The 23,728-nt window shown below is 30.4% G+C and overlaps 1 protein-coding gene and 1 pseudogene across 1 annotated transcript; one reads left to right on the top strand and one right to left on the bottom strand.

Moving 5' to 3' along the window:
- Positions 1-1,307: 1,307 nt before the first annotated feature.
- LOC114418594 (cytochrome P450 CYP736A12-like) lies at positions 1,308-10,526 on the bottom strand. The gene is made up of 5 exons (XM_028384024.1): positions 10,221-10,526; positions 8,148-8,877; positions 6,375-7,204; positions 3,342-3,933; positions 1,308-2,450 (listed from the first exon to the last, which is right to left on the bottom strand). Exons 2-5 carry the CDS (start codon positions 8,829-8,831, stop codon positions 1,611-1,613), a joined length of 2,946 nt encoding a protein of 981 aa, XP_028239825.1. The 5' UTR covers positions 8,832-8,877; positions 10,221-10,526; the 3' UTR covers positions 1,308-1,610.
- Positions 10,527-20,426: 9,900 nt separating this feature from the next.
- LOC114419768 lies at positions 20,427-21,992 on the top strand (annotated as a pseudogene).
- The last annotated feature ends 1,736 nt before the right edge of the window (positions 21,993-23,728 follow it).

The raw sequence follows: 23,728 nt of genomic DNA, 5'->3' as shown, positions 1-23,728 counted from the left end.
TTTTCTTTATTCAAATGTATCCCGTAGTCTCATTTTATTTTATTTGTTACTTTTAAAATATTTTTTTCTTTCTAATAATATTCTCAAGAAATAAATGCACTGTTTGATTTTTTTTTAACAAAAAATGCACTGGTTGATGTTCAGCTGTGACTATACGATGTTTTATAGTCAATTTATTTTTTGTTAGATACGGATGTTTTATTATGAGAACTGGTAGAATTAATTTTTTTCATAAAATGTGTAGCTTACCTTAAACAGTAAATAAAACTAGACTGAAAGAGTATTTAGTATGCTTTATATAGGATTCTTCTTCATCAAACTAAACCATATCAAATGAACTTTTAAGTTGAGTTCTAATAGATGAAACTTGCAATTGTCAGCATATAGAAATTTGCCAAAGATGATTTTCTTTAGACGATTTGCAATACGAAGAATATTTACTCTTTCTTTAAATATGTTTGTCTTATGCATTGTTTATCATCATTAAAATTGAGGACTGAATTGTCTTAAACTTAACAATTTTTCCCCTTTTGTTGATGAGAAACAAATATAAGAGGAAAGGCTATGCTTCTCCTGTATAAGACAAATTACTAAGACAAAATTTAAGCAACATTCTCGATAATAAGAAAAATCTCATTCAGAACATAGTAGCTAGCTAAGGCTATTTGTTAAGACCTATCAGATCATGTCAACCAATTTTGTGATTTGGAGTGCTATACAGCTGAAAAAGTTGAAAAGTTTGATAAATGAACTTGAAGTTGCTCAAACAAATAGTATTAATGTATTTTGTGACAATCAAAGTGCTGCGCACATATGCAACAATAACACTTATCATGAAAGAAACAAACACATTGATATTAGGCTACATTGGAATAGAGACGTTATGTCAGATGGAATAGTAGTGCAAATTAAGAAGATTCATACATATATTTTTTTAAAAAAATAAACAAGTTCAAAGAATCTTAAGATTAAAAAATAAATTGAATAAGACCCCTACTCCATTCGGTTGGTTACAATAATTTAAACCATAAAAACGTGTAAAATAAAAAATTCTATGATTTAGTTATGAGTAAACAGTAACTAGGGTGTAAAAAAAAAAAAGTAACTAGTGTCAGCTAAGGACGCATAACAAGACCATAACTAGCTAGTGTGTTTTTTTTCGTCGGATATCAACGTAGTTTTGTATGAAGATTAGTTTAAAGATCATGACATAGTTATTGCTAACTAACAAAAAATTATAAAAAAAAATAATGCCTTAATTAACTGGAAAAAAACTACTGGTGAACTTACAAAGGAAAACGACGAAATTCCAAACCACAAACTATGAAGAGTAATTAAGGTGATAAGTTGAAATCATCATACAAATTAACACTTATACTATTTCTTTATCATTTTCCCTTCTAACTTTAATTGTGATATGAGGGCCTTTTGACCAAAATGGGATTTTTTTTTTTGAAATTTACCCAAAAGTGTTTGTATAATATGAACATTAATATGACTTATTCCCATTTAAAAATTAATTCAAAAATTATTCTCATTTTGGTAAATTCCAATTTTTTTTTTATTCCTTTTGGTCAAAAGGCCTGATACGAGAGACCCTCCAACATAAATTAATTCCCCAACGTTTCATGTAGTAGACGATAAGTTGGTATCACAAGCAAATGCCTTGCCCTTGGCATCGATAGCCCAGATTTCTCATTCATATCCAATTCATCAGGACCAATGCCACAAGGTAGCTCCCACTTGAAGCAGTGAACCAATTGGGTCAAAACCAACTTAACTGTGGTCAACCCCATTACAATTCCTGGGCAGCTTCTACGACCAGACCCAAATGGTATAAGTTGAAAGTCTTGTCCCTTAAAATCGATATTGCTATTCATAAATCTTTCTGGATAGAACACTTCAGCATTTTCAGACCACACTTTAGGGTCTCTCCCTATAGCCCATGCATTTATTATAACTCGTGACTTCTTCTTGATGTAGTAACCTTCAATCACAATATCTTCCATGGATTCATGAGGGGCTAGTAGGGGCACAACAGGGTGTAGCCTTAGGGTCTCCTTCACAACCATATCTAAATAGCTTAATTTTGCTAAATCATTCTCGTCCACCATTTTGTTTATTCCAACTACATCTTTTAGCTCGTTTTGAAGATTTTCCATCACTCTTGGATGCCGCACAAGTTCTGAAATGGCCCATTCAATCACATTACTAGACGTTTCGGATGCACCGATTATCATATCAAACACAATGCCCTTGATGCTCCTTTTATCGATTATAGGTGCATGTTTATCGTGGGGATGTATTGGTTGGTCCTTTAAGGAAAGTAATATGTCAATGAAATCCTTAAGGTGCCCTTGTGCTGGAGGAGCAAGTTGATGCTCCTCAATCATCTCATCTAGCATTTTGTCAAGTGATTTACTGATTTTCTTTGAGCGTCGTGTTAATCCCTATTAATTTAGGGGCCACCAATAACAAAATACAAGGCATAATTAGTTGTTGAAATAATATTATAAAGTGGATATATTAAAAATTAAAAGTATTTTTTGCTTCATATTTCATTGATAAAAGAATTTAAAGTAAATTTTGAAAAATATTCTTTACATTTATTTTATGTACATCCTTGTACCCAACTTTTTAATTTACTCTTGTATTAGTATAAATTAGAATGTGCAACTTGAACAACATGTTTGGTTTCTCATCACAACACTCTTTCATGTCAAGATAAGAACTACTCTATACAATTTCTAGTTTTTTTTCTTATATATTGATCCACATCTTTTGTTTGATGTTGAAACAAACACATAATAAAGAGTGAAACTCTTAGTCTCGTCGCTCTCTTAGCTAGACATTCTCGATATTTTTTATATCACAATTAGAACATCATTTCATACATTACTCTAAAAATATTTATTTTCAACTATCTAAAAGTATCTTCCTTTTATCTTTATCTCTTTCGTCGTTGTCATTAAAATAAATTTCAATAGTCTTTTTTTTAAAAAATAAAATACCAATAGTTAGAACTTATTCTATATCACAATTTAAATTATTTATTATAAAATTTAATCATTATACAATTCATATATTAAAAATTACTTATTATAATTTTTTTGACCGCTTTTTTATATAAATTTTAACTATATAAAAAAGTAAACACTAATCTTGTATAAATGATAAATTAAAATACTAGTCAATAGTATAATTTATCTTTGTTATATTGCTTTCAATTAACCATTTTTGTCTTAATAAAATTACTATATATATTTATCTTTTGAGATTGTTGATTATAGTTTTGATTATCGAAGTTGTTTCTTGATTAACACACACATACTAGTACTAACCTGAAGATCAAAGAGTCGAAGCCAAGGCACATAATCAGCCAAATTGAAAGCTCCCGAAACACTCATAGTCTCCACAAGAATACCCTTCAAGTCAAACCTATCATCCTTGTTGCGTCCCAACACCATCTTGCATGCCATATCCCTCAACACTTCCCCCACTCTCTCACTAACGTCCACCACTTCACGCGCCATTGCTGCTTCCTTTAGCGACTCCACCATCGCCCCAATCTCCCTCTTTCTCAAACCATCAAACGACTCTACTTTCGACGCGCTCAGAAGGTGCGTGGTGCACACCTTCCTCACGTTGCGCCAGTACGGGCCGTACTCCGCAAACGCCACGCTCTCTGCGCCGTACGTGTATTGGGCCGTTTCGAACTTGGGCCTGTTCGCGAACACCGTGTCGTGGGTCTTGAGGAACAATTCCGCGGCTTCCGGAGACGAAACGACGACGGTTGGAACGTTTCCTAGTTGTAAAGACATTATAGGACCGTAACGTTTGGAGAGGGACTGGAGGGAACGGTGTGGGAGTGTTCCTGCTCCTCCTACCATGTGGAGGTTTCCGATGATCGGTAACCGTGGCGGTCCCGGAGGAAGCGGTGGTTGTTTTTGCCGCGACACGGTGGTGGTGCATAGGATGTAGATCAATGTGACAAGGGGGACCATGAGAATGACTAGTGTTAGAGGAGACATTTTGTGTTGAAGTGATCTTAGTTTAGTGTATGTTGGTTGGAATAATAGTAGTTACATCTCCTTATATAATACTCCATGCAAGGTGTCGGTGAGCTATTTTGGGCCGGTCACGTGGCTCAGGACATAGTTACATAATTCTGACTACCTCAAATTGACTTTTTTACTGTCTTTTTTTTATTGTCTTACTGTTCACTTAATTTATGTTAATATTTAATTTTAAGATTCAATTTAAAACGATGTGATTTTCAGGGTACAACACGGGACAACAGAGAAGTTAGATCCGTAATTACCTACCTTTTCTGTTATTTATTATTTCCTAGCATAAAAAAGTTATAGTCTAAAATATATTATAAGTTGTACTCATCTAAACCTTCTTCTTATCACTCACTTGAACGCTAAAGTATTTATTTGCATGTTTCCCTTTTCACTAGATGCTTATGTTATCGAATTATTTACTAACAAAAGTTTTAAAAAAATTATTCGTCGTAATATTTATTACAACATAAATTTTTTTAGGTACTTATGATCGCAATGCAAACCAAAATTTTAATTATGTCTGCTGCATTATATCTAATTTCCTATGAAACCATGGAAGGTGACAAAACTGTGACAGCGACCATGACTTACAACCTTGGGTGTTTGTATCCTTGGTGTTGGTGGCATATTTATCGAGGTTCAAAAACGCGCGGGATTTGTCTCACGTTGCGATTTGGGACTATTGTACTTCAGATAACTCTAATTGTTTGTATTGAACATTTTGATGCTTGTGGATTTTTTACGTGGGAAATCAGATCGCGTATCTTGTTGGTATCGAAGAAAAATCCTCTGTGGATTTGATTCGAATCTATATGAAAGCCAAGTAAGCATTGGTAAAATAAATTAGGGTTGACCTGGTCGCTCCTTTGAATTTGATTAAAGAGCACTGAAGATGAAGATATCAAAACATATCGTTAGAAAATGACAATCGTTGGACATGAAAAGAATGCTTGGTTGTTTTTTGTTTTATTAGAATTAAGAATTTCTTTATCTTTGATGCTAAGAATTAACGAATTATGTGTCTTAGGAAATCTTGTGACGTCAATTGAATCTCACCCTTCGTTTTCCACCTTATGAACGACATCATGATTGACTTCTTTTTGTGGATTCAAATGTGACGATCGAATTATTTTACATTTATCATGAGATAGATTATTTTTCAGAATGCCTGTTTTTTATATGCCATGATTTCCAAACTGAGTGAATTCGTTTATCCTGTAATTTCTTTACCATAATTTGTTGCAGTGCTGATTTTCTTCTCCAATTTCGACTGTTAGAATACTGAATGGTTCAAGCATAGGGTACCAAAGGCAGAGTCATCACAGTAATCAAGATTGAGATTTGAATGATGTATTATTCTCTTCTGCGAAAGCCACAAATATAAATTACAAAACTATATAAAAATGCAATTTCAAGTTCATATCAAGAGACAATTATGAGGTTTCATGCAGATTGAATAAATAAATTATGATTGGTAAACAAGGAATTGTCTCTCCAAGCACTCAAGCATTGTAAGTAACAATTATCCAAATATCGTGTATACTGTATAGCATACCACAATAAGTGAATGCTATTTCATATTGCTAAATCTGCTAAGCATGAAAGTTACACAACTTTAAACCATCTAAACATTTCTTAACACACCACTGGCAATTGTTTGCTTCAGCTATTAGTTAAGCAATCAAATCTTTTTGAACTGACCAGGGAATTTTAGCAATACTAAGAAGATACGGTAGTTGTGAGGTGAAGTCTTTTATCTGTTATTTTTTTATGGAACCATTGGGAAGCCTGTTATGACCCTTTCATACACAGTCATTTGACCCAGTGAGCATACTGACTGGTGCAGGAATATTGTAATAATCACAATCTGTTGAACAGAGCCGATGTAAGAGATGGCTTGGCCTGCGCTCATGTTTTGTTTAGCTTAGGAGTAAAATAGAGAGAAAAGAAACGATAGAAATATATGCTAAATATACTCTTAGGGTCAATTTAAATAAACTTATCAATAAATACTTAGAAGAGAAGAAAGTAAGAGTTGATATAACGTGACAAAGAGAAAGATACGCATAGAAATGAGTTGAAAAATAAGTAGAAGTACTGGTCAACCTTTTAATATTACAGTTTTGTTGTGTACCAGTGACACCATTGCAATCAGTGCATTGGGTTTGATCCAATTGCTACAAAGAAGCTATAAGGCAGGGACCAATTCTTATTTTAAGAAACAAAATACAAGTATCATTTCCTAATTTAATGATAAGTAAATCTTAGCAAACCTAATATATTTTAATTTATTCCTTTCCAACTTCACCAGCTAGCCGGTAAGTTGGCACAGCTAGCAAGTGATTACTTCTTGGAATTGTGAGGCCAAATTTCTCAGTCATGTCCAAGTCATCTGGGGACATGCCTAATGGAAGTTCCCAATTGAAGCAGTGCACTAATTGAGCTAGAACAATCTTAACAGTAGTTAGACCCAAATGAATCCCAGGGCAGCCTCTACGACCAGAACCAAACGGTAAAAGTCTAAAGTCATATCCCCTCATGTCCACATTGCTATTGGCAAATCTCTCAGGATAAAACACCTCAGCATTATCTGACCAAACCTTAGGATCTCTCCCTATTGCCCATGCATTTACTATGATCCTTGACCTTTCCTTTATGCAATAACCATCAATAGTAATTTCTTCTCTACACTCACGAGGTACTAGCAAAGGTGCAACCGGGTACAATCTTAGTGTTTCCTTCACCACTAAGTCCAAATAAGGCAATTTTTCCATATCACTCTCCTCCACCTTTCTATTCATCCCCACTACACTTTCCAACTCATCTTGAAGTTTCTTCATCACCCTTGGATGCTTTAGGAGTTCTGACATAGCCCATTCTATCGCTGTAGCAGATGTGTCAATTGCTGCGACAATCATAGTCATCATAATAGCTTTCATATTTGTTCTATCAAGGACATGACCATGTTCGTCCTGAGGATCCAGGGGTTGATGCATAAGTGCTAGGAATATGTCCACAAAGTCCTTCTGGCGTTGGCTTTTCTGTTTGTTATCAGAAGATTGTTCATGGTCTTTGATAATCTGCTCCAAGACTTCGTCAAATGATTTACTTACTTTCTTTAATCGCCTTACTAGTTCCTAATGTGCAAGTGATTGAATAACACACATAATATTTCATTATTTCAGGGTAAGTACAATCATTAATGAAAAATAGAGTGAATAATGAATGGAAAGTCACATCCTAAAATTAAAGCAGTAGTGGAACTCATTCTGCATGATTGTCTAATAGTTTGGATGTTAGGAAACACTTAGATGAGAAGAATATAAAAACAATCATGAAGAGATAAAATGAATCATAAGTTAAAATTATGGTTAAAATATAAGTTTGGTCTCTGTATTTTTAATTTCAGTTTGGTCTTCTAAGTGTTAATGGTTTCATTTTGGTTCCTTATAATGTCTATGTTCGACCAAAATAGTTATTTCGTTTCTTGCACTAACTGTGTTAATTTTGGCTGAAATGACAAACATTCATTGACCGTTGTAATCCAATAAGGATGATTAGCAACTAACTAACTAATTTGTTAGTTGGTTATAACAACTTGCTCTTTAGTTTTCTGTTTTACTTTTCCTTGTACGTATAAATATACACCCCGCAATGTAAATGTGTGTGCAAAAAACAGTTTACAATCAAAAATACTTTCTGTTATCTTTCTCTACCAATCTTCTTTGTTTTACTCTGTATCATCTGTTGTTTGCTTGTATAGTCTTAAGACTCCATCAGCTGGTTCTCCAACACATCTGACGTGACATCTTTCATAGTTTGTCATGTATCACCAAGTTGACCAAATTAGTGTAAACTGGTGTCATGATGAGGGTGAATGATCAATGTAGTTAAATAATCTAATAGAGACATTTCAAACCAAAGTGAAACTTTAAGCTTAGGAGACCATATTGAGACCAAAAATTCAGATGAGGGTGAATGATCGTTAACAAATTATGAAGCATGACCACTTGATCAGAATCAAAAGTAATATGATACGGGATATGCTAAGTGTTTACTGTATCTAGCTGAATTTCATACCTGAAGATCAAACACGCGTAGCCAAGGCATGTAATCTGCAACATTGAAAGTTCCTGCCAAGTTCACTATTTCATGAGCAAGGTTCTTTACATCAAATCTATCGTCCTTACTGCAGCCAAATATCATTTGAAAGTTGATATTCTCAATGAGATCCCCCACCATATCGCTGAGATCCACAACCTCACGTGATGATGCTGTTTTCCGGAGACACTTAACCAATTCTTGCAACTGCTGACTCCTCAAAGGAGAAAACATCTCAACTTTGGATGCAATCAGAAGTTGTACTGTGCAAAGTTTCCTCATGTTGCGCCAGTAGGGACCATACTCAGAAAACACTAAGCCCTTGCCACCATAAGAAATGTATTTGGATGAGATAGACTTAGGTCTGCTAGCAAAAGTAGTGTCATGGGTCTTGAGGAATAGTTCAGCAGTTTCAGGGGAGGAAATCACAATGGTTGTGACCTGTCCTAGCTTTAAGGACATTATAGGTCCATACTGTTTTGCAAGGGATTGAAGGGTGCGGTGTGGTAGTTTCCCTAGCATGTGGAGGTTGCCAATAATTGGCAGGGTCTTGGGACCAGGTGGATATTTCTCATTTTGTTTTGATTGCAACACAACAGCAGATAGAATAAATATGAATACCACAAAGAGTAATGCAGGGATGGCTAATGTTTGAGGTAACATTTCTGATTGTTTTCTTGATTAGAAATGGAGAATGTTTTGAGTATTCCTGGTACAAAAGAGAAATGGAGAATGATATGGAGTGAATGCTGACAAGGAATGTTAAAATAAAAAACAAATCCATGTGTTCATTCAACCAATAAATCAGACTTGTTAGACGAAAATTGGATGACTCAGAAGTTCAATACATGTTTTAAGTCAAATGGAGTTGATAAAAACTCATTCAAATGCCCTCTAAATAAGCCGATAAACAACCATGACATTTAAACAAAAATAACCCACCTTATTTAGTGATGGGGAGTAAAGTCACCAAAAATAAAAACAAAATACGGTAAGTGGGTTGCTTGACAAGTTTGCAGGCTAACTCACTAAAAAATAGTAATAAAAAGAAAAATAAAAACAAAAATACAGACATGTAAATAATATCTAAGATATTTCTAATAAAATTCAGACATAATAAAAAAATCATAAAATACTATATTACTAATATTTAAAAGTAAGTTATCATCAACCAAACAACAGAACATTGTTTACAAAGTCAAAATAAATAAAACAATAGTCCAAAGTATGTTAATCCACTTTCACAAATTTAAAGTAAATAAAAACTAATCAATCCAATATTGATGATCTTTAAAAAGAAAAAATGATAAACTGACCCACCCACCTCAACTTTTTTTTTAAAGAAAGATGAGTCAAAATGAGGTTACTGATTATTGGTTAAATATCCCAATCCAAGCAGGCCAACACCCCCTCAAAAAAAAAAAACAAAGGATTATTAGCTTGACCTAATGATCAACACTGCCAAGATGTTAATGGTGTATCAAAAGTCAAAGCAATATCTCTTGAAGTCCGAGTGATCCCCACAAACATTTTATGATTAAAATAAATAGTTTTAAAATTAAAATTATTTTCTAACAAAACAAACGAACGACAGTCTAAAAAAACTAACATGATAAACAAATTTCAATTTTAGGAATCTATTTATTTGATATTTCCATAATTACAGATACTAAAATACTCAATAGCTCACAAACTCATGGAGTAAAATAGAATTTTCCTCGCTTTTATTTCTCATACTTAAAAAGTGAACAAAATCTAAGCCATTCAATCGGTAGTGCAGGATTGTTCGTTCATCTGAAAATCCGGTTTCCGAAACACAGCATAAACTAGGAACAGTTAAGCAAGCCGCGTCTGAATTCAGATAAATAACACAGTTTTCTGATTATTGTTGAAATTAGTTAAATTCCAAAGCCATTGCCTTGCAGAAGTTAACATAACAGAGCAAACTTCTGAGCCAAAACAGTAAATGGTTGACTTTGCATTTACAACCCATTACCCAAAAAGATGAAAATAACAACATGTAGATAGAATCAGAGAGAGAGAGATAGTTACTGTTATGTTATGTGTCTCTTGATGTATCAAACGTTGTTGTTGGGCACCACGGAGTCTTTGGTAACCTCGCCAGAGACTGCACGACACAGATCAGCAAAACTAAACAAAAGATAAGTTAGAGAATGAAACAAAGGAGAGTAACATCACATGTAGCGATGAAATCAGAATTACAAGTGGGTATTTATTTATTTTTAGTAATGAAAGAAGGTGATGTTGCTATTGACTGGAGTTGACTTTGGATTTTAGTTTATGTGACTTTGTCATCTCAGATTATTTGCTTAAACCTTATCGGATATTTCAGACATAGACAAGAGTGCACGGCATGCCAGCTGAAATACTCCTTCTGTCCTTATATGGAACTTATTTATCTTTTTGATAATATTATTTTTAGGGAAAACGATCATTTTGTGGATGAATGTATAAATTGCTAACAATTTTATTTATGAAAAAACTACAAATTTGTTTTAGTCCCTATGAAAAGTGTAATAATTTGTTTCGCTATTAAGTTTGTGTATTTTATTATTAAGTTATAATATTTAAGAATTAATTGTATTTTTCAAACATCAATTTGATATAAAAAAAATATTTGGTGCACACTCATATATCATACAACATCTAGAAAGAGTAAAAAGGAGAAATATAGATATGACAGGATGAAAAAAAAAGATATTGATAAAATGTATAAAATTATGAATGTTTAATTAAGTTTTTCATATTTGAAATATAATTCATTTTCAAAAAATTATCTAGTATTAATTTTTTTCTCCTGCTATCAGAAAATATTTGCGTTTCATCTTAGTATTTATTATCAAGTTACATCAGTTACTAACCACATAAACCTCTTCATATTATTAATTTTTTTTTTAATTTAAAAAATTGTAAAATAAAAATGATTAAAAACTATCACTATCTTTATTTCGATCCTATTTATCTTCTTCAAACCAACAACATAAAAGAATTCACTCAAAACTTTCAAGATTCAAACTCAGATCAAAATAATGCACAGTAGACATTTCAGATATGCTTGTAGATTCAAACCCAAATGAACTTTTGGAAGAGCCTCCCCCTCTCATCGTGGCCTTCGACGTTGTGTATGCATTGAAGCCCGGCCTCTGCACCACCACCTACAACGTTTGATATTAGTTGTAAAGTTCAAGAATAAAATTGTTTATGTATCACTACTCATTTGATATTAGTTTTAAAGTGCAAGAATAAAATTGTTATTAAGTTGTATAAAAAAAATATAATTATTGCACTTTTTATATATTTAAAAATTAAATTAGAATTTTTGTTTTCTATGAAATAAATTATCACCAATTTACACATTTAGGGACTAAAATACTCATTCTCTCTTATTTTTAAGTTGTTTTTGGTATTAATTATTTTTTATTAAAATATTCTTAATTACATTGCAGTCTACTTCATTTTCTTTAGATTACTAATCTATATTACTAGTTAGGTGAAAAATAATTAAGAGAAAATAGTAAAATGGTTAGTTTCAATAATTTTAAGGATAAAATTTTAAAAAATAATATAAAATGTTCATAAATTTAATGTTATTAGATAAATTAATCAGCTTTCGGAAAGTGGATTAACTAAAAGAGTCTTTTAGGAAAAGATAGAGGTAATATAAGGTATACGTTTTATTAAATGAGTTTAATTTCTATATTATTAGTATAAAAAATAGAGAAATATTAAAAACAGATTCTCTGATATATTTTCTTTGTAACACACTTTATTTTATGATAAATTATTGAAAACTAAAAATTTAATAAAGAATAATAAAATAAGATGTAGGACTTACAAATGTGGATGATTTTTAATCAATTTTAATGGTAAGAGACAGGATGTGAGTGAATATATTTCTAGTATTTCTTAAAAAAATAATATTTCAATCCATTAAAAATTATTGTTAAATTAAGGAATTTATCATATGATGGTTTATAATTAAATGATAAGTTATTTTCTTATTTACTCTTATTAAATACATACTTTGTCATTATTTTTTATTTTTTTCTTTTTAACCATGATAATAATATGAAGTTATTTTTTCAAAAAACAATGATTAATTTTTATTGAGAACTGTGAGCACACATAAAATAAATATTTTCATCCCAACATGATTTATTCATTGTCATTATTTATAAAACTAAAGTTATGAAAAATATTAAAATGACTATAATAATTAGTGGAAAGACACACTATCGCACCTATCTATCCATGATTTTCGGAATAGCCAAATAATCAATTTATTCATTTATTTTATTTTTTGTTTATTTTAGTTATTTATCTTTTAAAAACTTTATTTTAACCATTTGTTTGTTTAAATTGATTTAAAATGATGTCCACCAAGGTAAAATTGACATGTTGATATAAGGTTAAATTATAAATTTAGTTTTTCTATTTGTCTCAGAATTCGATTTTGGTATCCCTATAATTTAATTCACGAATTTAGTCCTCCATTTTTTTGCAATCACGTTATTTCAGTCCTCAAACCCGAAATTAGACGTTGACTATTAATTGCTTACCTTGACCGCCAGATGTCGCACTTTTATTAGATATTGACTGTCACGTGTTGCAATTTTATTGGAGGTTGACATTAATTAAGTGCACAAAATTAACGTCCAATAAAAACGCAACACGTGACGATCAACATTGACAAGTAGAAGTCAACGTTCAATTTTAGGATTGAGGACAAAAATAACAGGATTACAAAAAATTGAGGAAGTAAATTTGTAAATTAAATTTTAAGGAACCAAAATTAAATTTTGAGACAAATAGAAGGACCAAATTTGCAATTTAGCCTTAACATAATTAAGATTATGGCAATTTTTAATCGTGCCCGTAATATTTATAAACTTTAAAAACACACCCTCTTCCCCAAGTTTATGTACAACTGTCATTCTCCCATCTAAATTCACAGCCTTAATATTGAAGCACACGATGCGTTATCAATGGATTTGGCACGACAAGGCATGACAAGGGGGGTTGGTGGAGTGGACTCGCAGTCGCAAGCGAGGCAGAGTGTGACGACAACAGTCTTATGGGTGACGTGTGCGAAAAGAGTGTGTGCGCCAACAAAAAAAAAAGAGAACCCTCATTTTTTGGAATTCTATTTTCTTGTGTTTTGTTTCTCTTCTGCATCCTTTAGGATAAAGTGTTTGGATTTTTTTCAAGTTTGGATTTGGGGGTTAGGTTTAGGGTTTTATTCAGTTGGTGAGTGCATGGCGTGCAATTGGGATGTTCTGATAAATACATTTGGGTAAATAGTTTATGAATTTTTAATTCACTAATAAATACATTTCTAAAACATGAAAATATACAATTTAGTCATTGAAAGTGTAAAAATTACGACAAATATAGTTGACTATTAACTTTTGTCTATCATCGTTAATAAAATAACTTACGTGACACAAAGTGATGAATTTATCACTGAAATGATTGTTAACGTGGTCATGCTGACTAGATTAGATGAAAATGTTAGTAAGATACAATTTTTGGACATAAATGTTAGTAATTTTTTATCGGACAAAAATGTCATTATTTTTTATTGGAGGAAAATGTCAATAATTGTTTTTTTTACCTAAATGTCAATATATTTCATTGGATCAAAATATCAATAAGTTATTATTATCGAGCGAAAATGTCTGTAATTTTTTATTCAACTCAAATATGAGTATGTTTTTATTGGACTAATTTGTTTGACCTAAAATTTTCGTCATTTTTTATCGTTACAAACATAACATTACAATAATCACTTAAAAATATATTGGTTTTAATTCATTGGCAAGTGAACCAATTTGTCTCAAGTAGTAAAGTACTCAGAAGTCCGAGTGTCGAGTCTATAGGGACTTTGTTTATACTTAGATTGATGCAAACCCAATTTACAAGCAAGAGATAAGAAATTAAAAATAGAAGATAAATAAAGATAAAAGATTTAAATTAAAAGATTATAAAGATAAAAAATAGAAGATAAAACATATAAGAAATTTAAAAATAGAAGATAAGAAAAATAAAAGATAAAGATGATGATAAAAAAATTCAAAATGCAAATATGTTGGGACCTAACATGCCTTATTTGCCTAAGATGTATTGTTTTAGATTTTTTTTTCTCTATCAATTTGGTGTATTTTTCCTACCCACATCTATTAGAATACTTGCCCATGATGTCTCACGATGACTAGTCTATCTTACCTATCTATCTCTCGAATGTCTTTGCAAATACTCAATAGATAAAATGCATTAAGTTCTAATTCTAGATGTTTGCTTTGATGCATGAGTATAATGCAATCACTCTATGTCTAGTAATGATTTTATTAAGATATTATTTCCTTTGAGTTCTATTAGAAATTACCCTCTTTCGAGCGACTAATCCCTAAAATTGATGCATATAAGACCTTCCTTGTATTTCTACTAGGTATTACCCTCTTTCGATTTCCTAACCCCTAAAGATGATGCAAAGATGAATGATACATGAAATTAAAATAAGAAAGGATAATAAGAAAGAAAACACATGTTTGCATTAATAGATATGAAGCATACAATACATCTTTTGGATTTTTAGGCTTGCTAGATCCTAATTAAGGGAGTTTAGCCTCTCATAGCCATGAGAGACTTTACAATTTAAGGGCTAATGTGGATAAAAGAAGAAGGATGGATAGAAGAGGAGAAGGGGATAATGAACATAGAAAGAAGATTCTCCTATTAGAGATACTCAGACTTATGATGTATTCATTAAAGAGTTTTGAGTCTCCGGGGTGGTTTGTATGGATTGGTATCTCGGTGTGTAGGTTATGTCTTCCCCTTCAACTTCTTACTCCTTTTATAGGCCTAAGGTAACTTAATTTTCATGAGACCTCGTGCTGAGCGCAGACTTTCGCGCTAAGCGTGTTTTTGGACTTCCTTGTGAGTCTTCTTCGCACTAAGTCTGAGCTTTCCCGTTTAGTGAGGGTGCGCGCTAAGCCTGGATTGCGCGCTAAGCGGACTATCCAATTCTTCCAATTTTTCTTCAAGGTTTTTTCTTCCAATTTTTTCATCAATTTTTCTCCAAAGCACTTGAAATCTTCTTCTTTTAACTTCTGCTAATAAAAAAACTGCAAAGATATTAATTTCTTTATTAGTTCATTAAAAACAACAATAGAGTAAAGAAATTGCAATCATTCTTAAACAAAATTGACTATCAAATTAACTCAAATTTCGCAGTTATCAACTGGTAAACATAATTTAAAATAAATATAATAATAATGATAATATTTATTATCAACCATAATTTGTCCAAATTATAATAATTAGTGACAATCTACTATAAATAAAAGATAAAGGCTTAATTGCAAAAATAGTCCCCCTTTATTTATCCCTATTCACTAAATCGGTCTCCTTACATTTTAATTCATTGTTAGAGTCCCCTCTTTTTTTTTCTCCCCAAATTGGCTATTTGAGTCCCCATGGCTAAAATTGGAATTTTGACTGTTAACAAAAAAACGTTGACTATCATGCGTCATTATGTAATTGGTCATTGATTGTCACGTGTCATTAATTAGATAATGACACATGGTTTTCAATGTTGGATCAAGTGGCCTCGGAAAAATTAAGAGGGGGGGTTGAATTAATTATTAATGTGTCTTCACTAATTAAAAATCTATCCTTCTTAATGTTACTAGATTCAATTAGACTTTTACTACTAAGTTAACAAAGTAAAGAACAGAAATAGAAAATTAACCAAAAGTAAAAGCGATAATTAAAAGTACACAACGAAAGTTAAAGAGTGTAGGGAAGAAGAAAACAAACACAAGATTTATACTGGTTCGGCCACAAACCGTGCCTACATCTAGTCCCCAAGCAACCTGCGGTTCTTGAGATTTCTTTCAACCTTGTAAAATCTTTTACAAACCAAAGATTCACAAGGAATGTACCCTCCCTTGTTCTCTTTGAATAACCAAGTGGATGTACCCTCCACTTGAACTGATCCACAAGAGATGTACCCTCTCTTGTTCTCAGTATAACAACCTCCAAGTAGATGTACCCTCTACTTGTATCACAAAGGATATACACTCCAATGTGTTGGGACAAAGAATTCTCAGGCGGTTAGTCCTTTGAATCTTTGTAAGAGGAAACAAAAGATATCTCAGGCGGTTAGTCCTTTGAAATCTTTTGCTTAAGGGGAAGGAAAGAATCAAAAGAATTCTCAGGCGGTTAATCCTTTGAATCTTTTGTAAGGGAGAAGAGAGACACAAAAGAATTCAGGCGGTTAGTCCTTCTGTTCTTTTGGCAAAGGGAGAAAAGAATGAAAAAGATGAATAACACAAGTTTTTTATCAAAGAACTTTTCTTGGAAGAGAAAGTATTGAACAAAAACATTTTAGAAAGATGAAGAGAAATGAATTTAAAAGTTGAGTTGAAAGTGTTGAAAGAGATGAAAGAAGATATTGAAATATTGATTGAAAGAGATGATGTTGTTCTTCTTAAAATTCATGTCATGGTCACATATTTATAATCTCTTGATGACTCAAGTTAAAGTTTGTGACTCTTGGCAATTTCTTTAAAACTAGTTACTTTAAAAAATTGTGACTCTTTTGAAAACTAGTTACTTAAAAAGTTGTGACTTTTGAAAAAATCTTCAAAAACAAGTCACTTGAAGAATTGTGACTTTTGGAAATTTATTTTTCGAAATCAGTCACTAGTAATTGATTACCATTAAAGTGTAATCGATTACACATCAACAGATGCGACTCCTCAGTTTAAATTTTGAAAATCAAAATGTTTAGAAGCTCTGGTAATCGATTACAAGTATTGTGTAATCGATTACATAAGTTTAAAATGATTTAAAACTGTTGAAATTTGAAATCTAACGTTTTAAAACACTGGTAATCGATTACTACCTTTTGGTAATCGATTACCAGAGAGTAAAAACTCTTTAGTAATGATTTTGTGAAAACTTATTGTGCTACTCAATATTTTGGAAAACGTTTTTAGTACTTATCTTGATTGAGTCTTCTCTTGATCTTGATTACTTTTGAATCTTGATTCTTGAAACTAGATTCTTTAATCTTTGGAATTTGCTTAACTCTTTTCTTTGGCATCATCAAAATAACCTTGGAAGGCATTGCTTTCACAGTCAACGGTTTCCCTTAACGGTCAAGGTCCAATTTTTGCTCTGAGGACACAAATATTCAATTTGAAAAAAAAAAAGGAACTTTGATAGTAAATTAAAATATAAAGAGACCAATTTAGTAAGTTGAGAAAAATAGGGGAACTATTTTTGCAATTAAGCCAAAGATAAATATATTTCATATTTCACTTTTTCGAATCTTGGTTATTTTATTAACAATGACACACAAATGTTAATGACTGGATATATTTATAGCACTTTTTACACTTTCGGAGACTAAATTTTGTATTTTCATCTTTCCGGGACGCATTTGTTAGCAAATTACATATTCAGGGACAAAAGTGACTATTTACCCATTCTTATTCCAAGAGAGTGGGAAGACAAAACATCAAAAAAATATTATATGACAAATATGTCCCTATATTAGCGAATAGAGATGACCACGTTCATTTCAATAACAAATTTGTCCCTCTGTGTTACATAGGCTATTTTATTAATGGTGACGGTCGAATATATTTGTCATACTTTTTACATTTTCAGAGACTAAATTTTATATTTTCATCTTTCAAGAATTCATTTGTCAGTAAATTACACATTTAGGGACAAGAATAACGATTTACCCAATACATTTTGTGATCATTTTTAGTTATTAATATATTTTTATTTCATTAACGGTGTCAACTTTATACGAACATTGGACCATTTTGAATCAAATTAAAAAGATAAAAGACTAAAATAAAATTTTAAAAAAATAAAGAATCAAAGTGAATAAATAAAAAGATAAAAGATTAAATTGATCATTTGATCTTTTGAAATTAAACTTTACATGTAGCTAGTGTAGTTTTATTCCCATATTTTTTTTTGTTGAGTAGTTCAATTCGGGAAAAGTAACTAAAATTAAGGATATTTATAAATACGAGTGACTCATACATCTAATTTGACCCAAATTAATATATAATATTTTGGGTTGAGTTTGAAAACTCAACCCAACCTAATCAAATTTATAGATACGACTCATGAATCCATCCTTGGCTCGTGAACCTAACCTATTGACTGATAGATTATTTTTATTATTAGTTAATAATAATACTATTATGTGTCTGTATTTTATAAAATTAAAATAATAAAATATTATTATTAGTGATTAGTCGCAAGAACTCTATGAAATTCTTTAAATAAGTTTTGTATAAGGTTAAAAAAGATTTCGAGGATAGAATAAAAACTCAAATTGCACATAATGTTTCAAATTAATTAAATAAATATAATTGGTTTAGGTGTTAGAATTATCCTATATTAAGATATGTTTGATAAAATTAAATGAAAAGTTAATTGAAAATTGAAAGTTACTCAAAGCCAAAAAATTATTTTATTGAATCACGAATATTTGATAAAATTATCTATTGAAGTAGTTGAAAAATATAAAATTATATAAATAAACATAATTTTTTTTATCTTAAATAAAAAAGATTAAAAAAAAAAACTAATGTTGAAAGACAAAAAAATATAAATATAAAAAATCAGAAACTAATGTTTTAAAAAACATAATTTTAAATAATGTGTAGAAAAAGTTAAAAATTACTTAAATAATCTTGTTTAATAAAGAGTTAAACAAATTTTTTTGACTAATAAAAAAATTAAAACTATTCTTAGGTGGACGTGTGCATTCATTGTTTGCTCCGAAATTATTATTTTTTTGTGTTGGAATGTAATAGATGTGGACGTGTGCATTCATTGTTTGCTCCTAAATTATTTTGTACAATCACATTAATTGTTTATTTAGGCAACGTCAAATTTGAAGGCTGACTATTGCGTTGATTTTGACGAGATTTAAGGGAAGGGAATAAGTTGAATACGAACAAATTTGAATGGAAAAAGGGTAGAGTAGAATAAATGCTAAGGTGGAAGATAGTTTGCAGATTAGAATCTAGAAATCGATCGCTTCGGTCTTCTGGTCTAAAAACCAAAAGAAAGATATTTAGAAAAACTAAAAACTAAAATTAGAATTTAGAACCACCATATGGAGACTTTAAGTAAAATAGAATGAATTATACAATAACTTTAATTGTCACATAACGGATAATGATAACATAATAGTAGTGATTAAAAAATTAAATTGTCAAATGAGTCAACTTAGTTTATCACAAACTACTCAAAAGAGAAATCAACTTAATCCAATTCATAAAAAAATTAGCCCGACCTTACCCACAACAGATTGATAAGTTAAATGAGTTGATCCGTTTAGAAAAATCACCTTTTTTGAAGAAAAAATATGTTCCAGATTATATATATATATATATATATATATATATATATATATATATATATATATATATATATATATATATATATATATATATAATACAAATGATAATCATCCTCAAAGCATTAGTTAATGAATTAAAATAATTGAAAGAATTTTTTTTTATTGAGGTGTTATTATAAAGTTATGCTGCTCATAATAAAATATTTTTTATGATTTTTATTTGTTTAAAATTATATAATACTTAAAAAAATATGGACTTGCATAAAATTTTCAAAAATATTAAATAAAATGACTACTCAATTTTTTCTATTACTATTTACATAATATTTTTGAACAATCATACAAAATTAAAAGTTGGATTATTATTATTCGTGTAGTGACCTCTCTTTGTCTCCTTGTGGCTTACTATACTATTTTATAAATTTTAAATTTAGACATTCTAAAAAGAATAGTAAAAGTAGACTTAAATAAAGAGATTGAAACATAAATAAATTAAAAAACAATCAAATAAATTTTATTATGTATTTTAATTTTTTTGAAAATTACATAATACTTAAAAAATATGGACTTGCAAAGATTTTTTAAAAATAATAATTAAAAGTGGTTACTCAAATATTTATAACAATACTTTTCTATTATTTACGTAATATTTTTTTCTACAATTATATAAAATTAAAATTAGGATTTTAATATGTTATAAATGTCTTAAATTTATATAGACCCCTTCATTCAGAAATAAACATAGATTTTTTAAAAATAATAATTAAAAGTAAGGACGTAAGATTTGACCTAAAGGGGCTTATTAGTGAGGCTTTGCATTTGACTGAATGTTCAATATGGCAGATTACCTTGGGCAGGCTTCTTTGATACTCAAGTATATATGAATTTCAACTACATAATTTTCCGCAACCCCTTATACCATCACCTTCTCTGTTTGTAAAGATAAATATTACAATAAGAAGAAATATTAAATTGTGATTTAACTTAATTATTGAAATTTTTTTCAACTCAACAAGGTCTTTTTTTTTTATGTAAAGATAACTTTTTGTGAGTAAGAACCTCTATTACAGAAATTTTTCAGACGATGAGAAAATGAATTTACATAAACACAATTTATCTTAAAACGATTGGAACATAATTTAGATCCAAGATCAGTTAAAAATAGAGAGAAGGCAAAAAAAATAAAATAAACAAACACATGGAGAAAGTAAAAGATAAAAAGACCCAAGGTCATGTATTTCAAGAAAATTCAAGAACTAATTTTATATAGTTTAGCATGATTAAAGGATTATTTAAAAGAGAGATGGTAATACTTGAAAGATCAAATTGATGGTTTATTCCAATATATATATATATATAATCATGCTGCAATTTTTTTGTTTGACCTTTCACTGTTTAAATTTGATTATGCTTCTATAGTGGATTTGACTTGGATTGTACATGAGTCAAATTTTGTACGCCTTTAGGAAGAGTAATAATACTGAGCTGCTGCTGAGTGTGAAGTTTATTACTACTATGCATGCCACTTAATCATTTAGACAATCTACAACAGGGACTAAAAGAAAAAATGAAGAAAACTAGTAAGGCATTTGACGAAGTGTTTGAACAAATCATAAAAGATCGACCATGAGGATCCTTTAGATAGCGACTAGAAAAGTGTCCACTCTGAAGATTTTGTGGACATACTGCTATCACATATGCAGCAAGCCATGGATCAGCAAGAGCAGAAATATGTATATAATTGGTAGAACTAATATCAAGGCTATTACACTGGATATGATTGCAGGATCATTTGACATATCGATCTGCTATTGCAGTTGAATGGGCTATGTCAGAACTCTTAAGGCACCCAAGTGATATGAAGAAACTTCAAGAGTTAAATAATGTAGTGGTGGTCGAGGAGTCTGACTTGTCAAAGTTGCCTTATTTGAACATGGTAGCTAGTGAAAGAAACCCTAAGGTTATATATCCTGCTGGACCCTTTCTGGTACCTCGCGAGTCCATAGAAGATATTACTATTAATGGTTAATTGTCATATAAAGAAGAAGACGAGAGTTTTAGTCAATGCATGGGCTATAGGACGAGACCCCCTAAAGTTTGGTCAGATAATGCTGATATGTTTTATCCAGAGAGATTTGTGAATAATAATATAGACATTAGAGGACATGATTTTCAACTTATATCATTTGGTTCTGGTCGTAGAGGATGATGTCCTAGGATTCATTGGATCTAACCACATTTGGTCTCTTTTTTTGGCTCAATTAGTGCATTGCTTCAATTGGGAACTTCCATTTGGTATGTCTCCTGATGACTTAGATATGAGTGAGATATTTGGCCTTTCACTACCAAGAAGTAAGTCCTTGCTAGCTATATCAACTTTTCGTCTATTTAACAAAGCCTAAGTAAAGGTTTTGAGCCTATAATTAAAGTGGCAAGTTATTTTAGTGAAATTTTTCATCTCCAAATTAATTTTGGCTGCTTGGGACTGATGAGCTTGTTGCAGGAATTAGGATGGGTCTTGATGTTATTGTAAAATCAATAATGTATTGATATATTGATTTTATTTTCAATTATGGTCTTCAATAATATGCCACTGACAGCAATGAAAGCCTCATCCACGTGTTGTGTAGCAGTGTCCCATATGATTGCTAGTAGAACCATATCTTATTTAATATTACAGTTTTTAATAGCACTTTGATAAAAAACAGGCATCTTTAAATGCTATACCCTGACTTTTATGTTTTTCTTTTATTAAAAAGAGTAATAAATTAAATAAATTAAATAAATAATCTCACTAAATTAACAAACTTTACAAACTGAATGAACAATAATAATATTTACGAATTTAGAGGGACTAACATATATGGGATGAAAATTTTTAGAACAACCAATTCTAAGTTTCAAATATTTTAGAGGAACTAAAAATATACTTTACTCATTATTTATCTATGAAAAAATTAGAATAAAAATTTAACGATTCATTAACAATCTTAAACATCAAAAACACCACTTAATATGAAACCTTACTTTGTGTTTAAATATCACTTATTTTTAAAATGGAGGAAGTATTGAAATCTATTTTTAATGCATTAGATTTTAATTACAAGAGTTTACTTACACTCTGTAAAAAAGAGAGTTTACTTACATTTAAGGATAAAATAAATGTTAGATATATAATTAGAATTCATGTAGAGAGTTATTTTTCTATGTGGGTTATAATTATAATCAATATTAAAAGTCAAAATTATTTATCTTTATTAAATAGTTTTTAAAATCATATATATAATTTTAGCAAAGTACTTTGTTTGGTAAAAAAAAGTCGATATAAATGGACACTTCCTTATTTGAATATTATCTCTAAAATACCAAAAAAATTGTTTTGTCTATAGCTCTTTAAATTTGTCTCTATTTTGTCTCTAATAGAGACCGAGAAGGCCCCCTCTAAATTCCGTCTGTATATTTAGCTTTTCTAGCTCTTCGATTGGGAGGAAGATTACTTTTATGTTGAATGAATGCATTTTTATACATGGAATCTTGAATGAAAAATATTATTAAAAACTTTTGATAACATTATAAAAATATCTTTAAATATAAATAAATATTATTAATATGTTTTCACAATATTTGAATCAAATGTAATATGTAGCTTATGTGTAGTAGTGATGCATTGAAGTCGATGAAGCGGCCAAGCTAGAGAAATTTATAGAAACTAATATAAAATTGTAGAATACATAGAAGCATATATGACACATTATAAACCACCATTTGTAATAAAATCAACATCAATACATATTTACAATCATATATTCATTACAACGACTCACACATAAGCATCAAAGGTCATCCTAATCTCTTAGGTCTGATCTTATTCCTGCAACAGATCTAGAGAAGCTCAATGCACAGCATCACCAATTAATCCATATCAGAATTTATTTTTAACTAAAATGACCTGCCACTATAAATATAGTTTGATTTTTTTTCTTCACAACAAAGATATTATATATATTAAAGGAAAGTGAATTGGTGTTGACACAAGGTGTGGTAAAACCAACCACTGCAGTACATTATGTAAGGCACAAATTAATGCTAATAAAGGACCCGAGAAGTTTGAAACCTTTTGTTAAGCTTTATTAAATAA

This window comes from Glycine soja, chromosome 7 (genome assembly GCF_004193775.1).
Source record: "Glycine soja cultivar W05 chromosome 7, ASM419377v2, whole genome shotgun sequence".
NCBI classification, from domain to species: domain Eukaryota; kingdom Viridiplantae; phylum Streptophyta; class Magnoliopsida; order Fabales; family Fabaceae; genus Glycine; species Glycine soja.
Note: the sequence above shows the minus strand (reverse complement) of the source record. Positions and strands in the feature narration are given on the sequence as shown.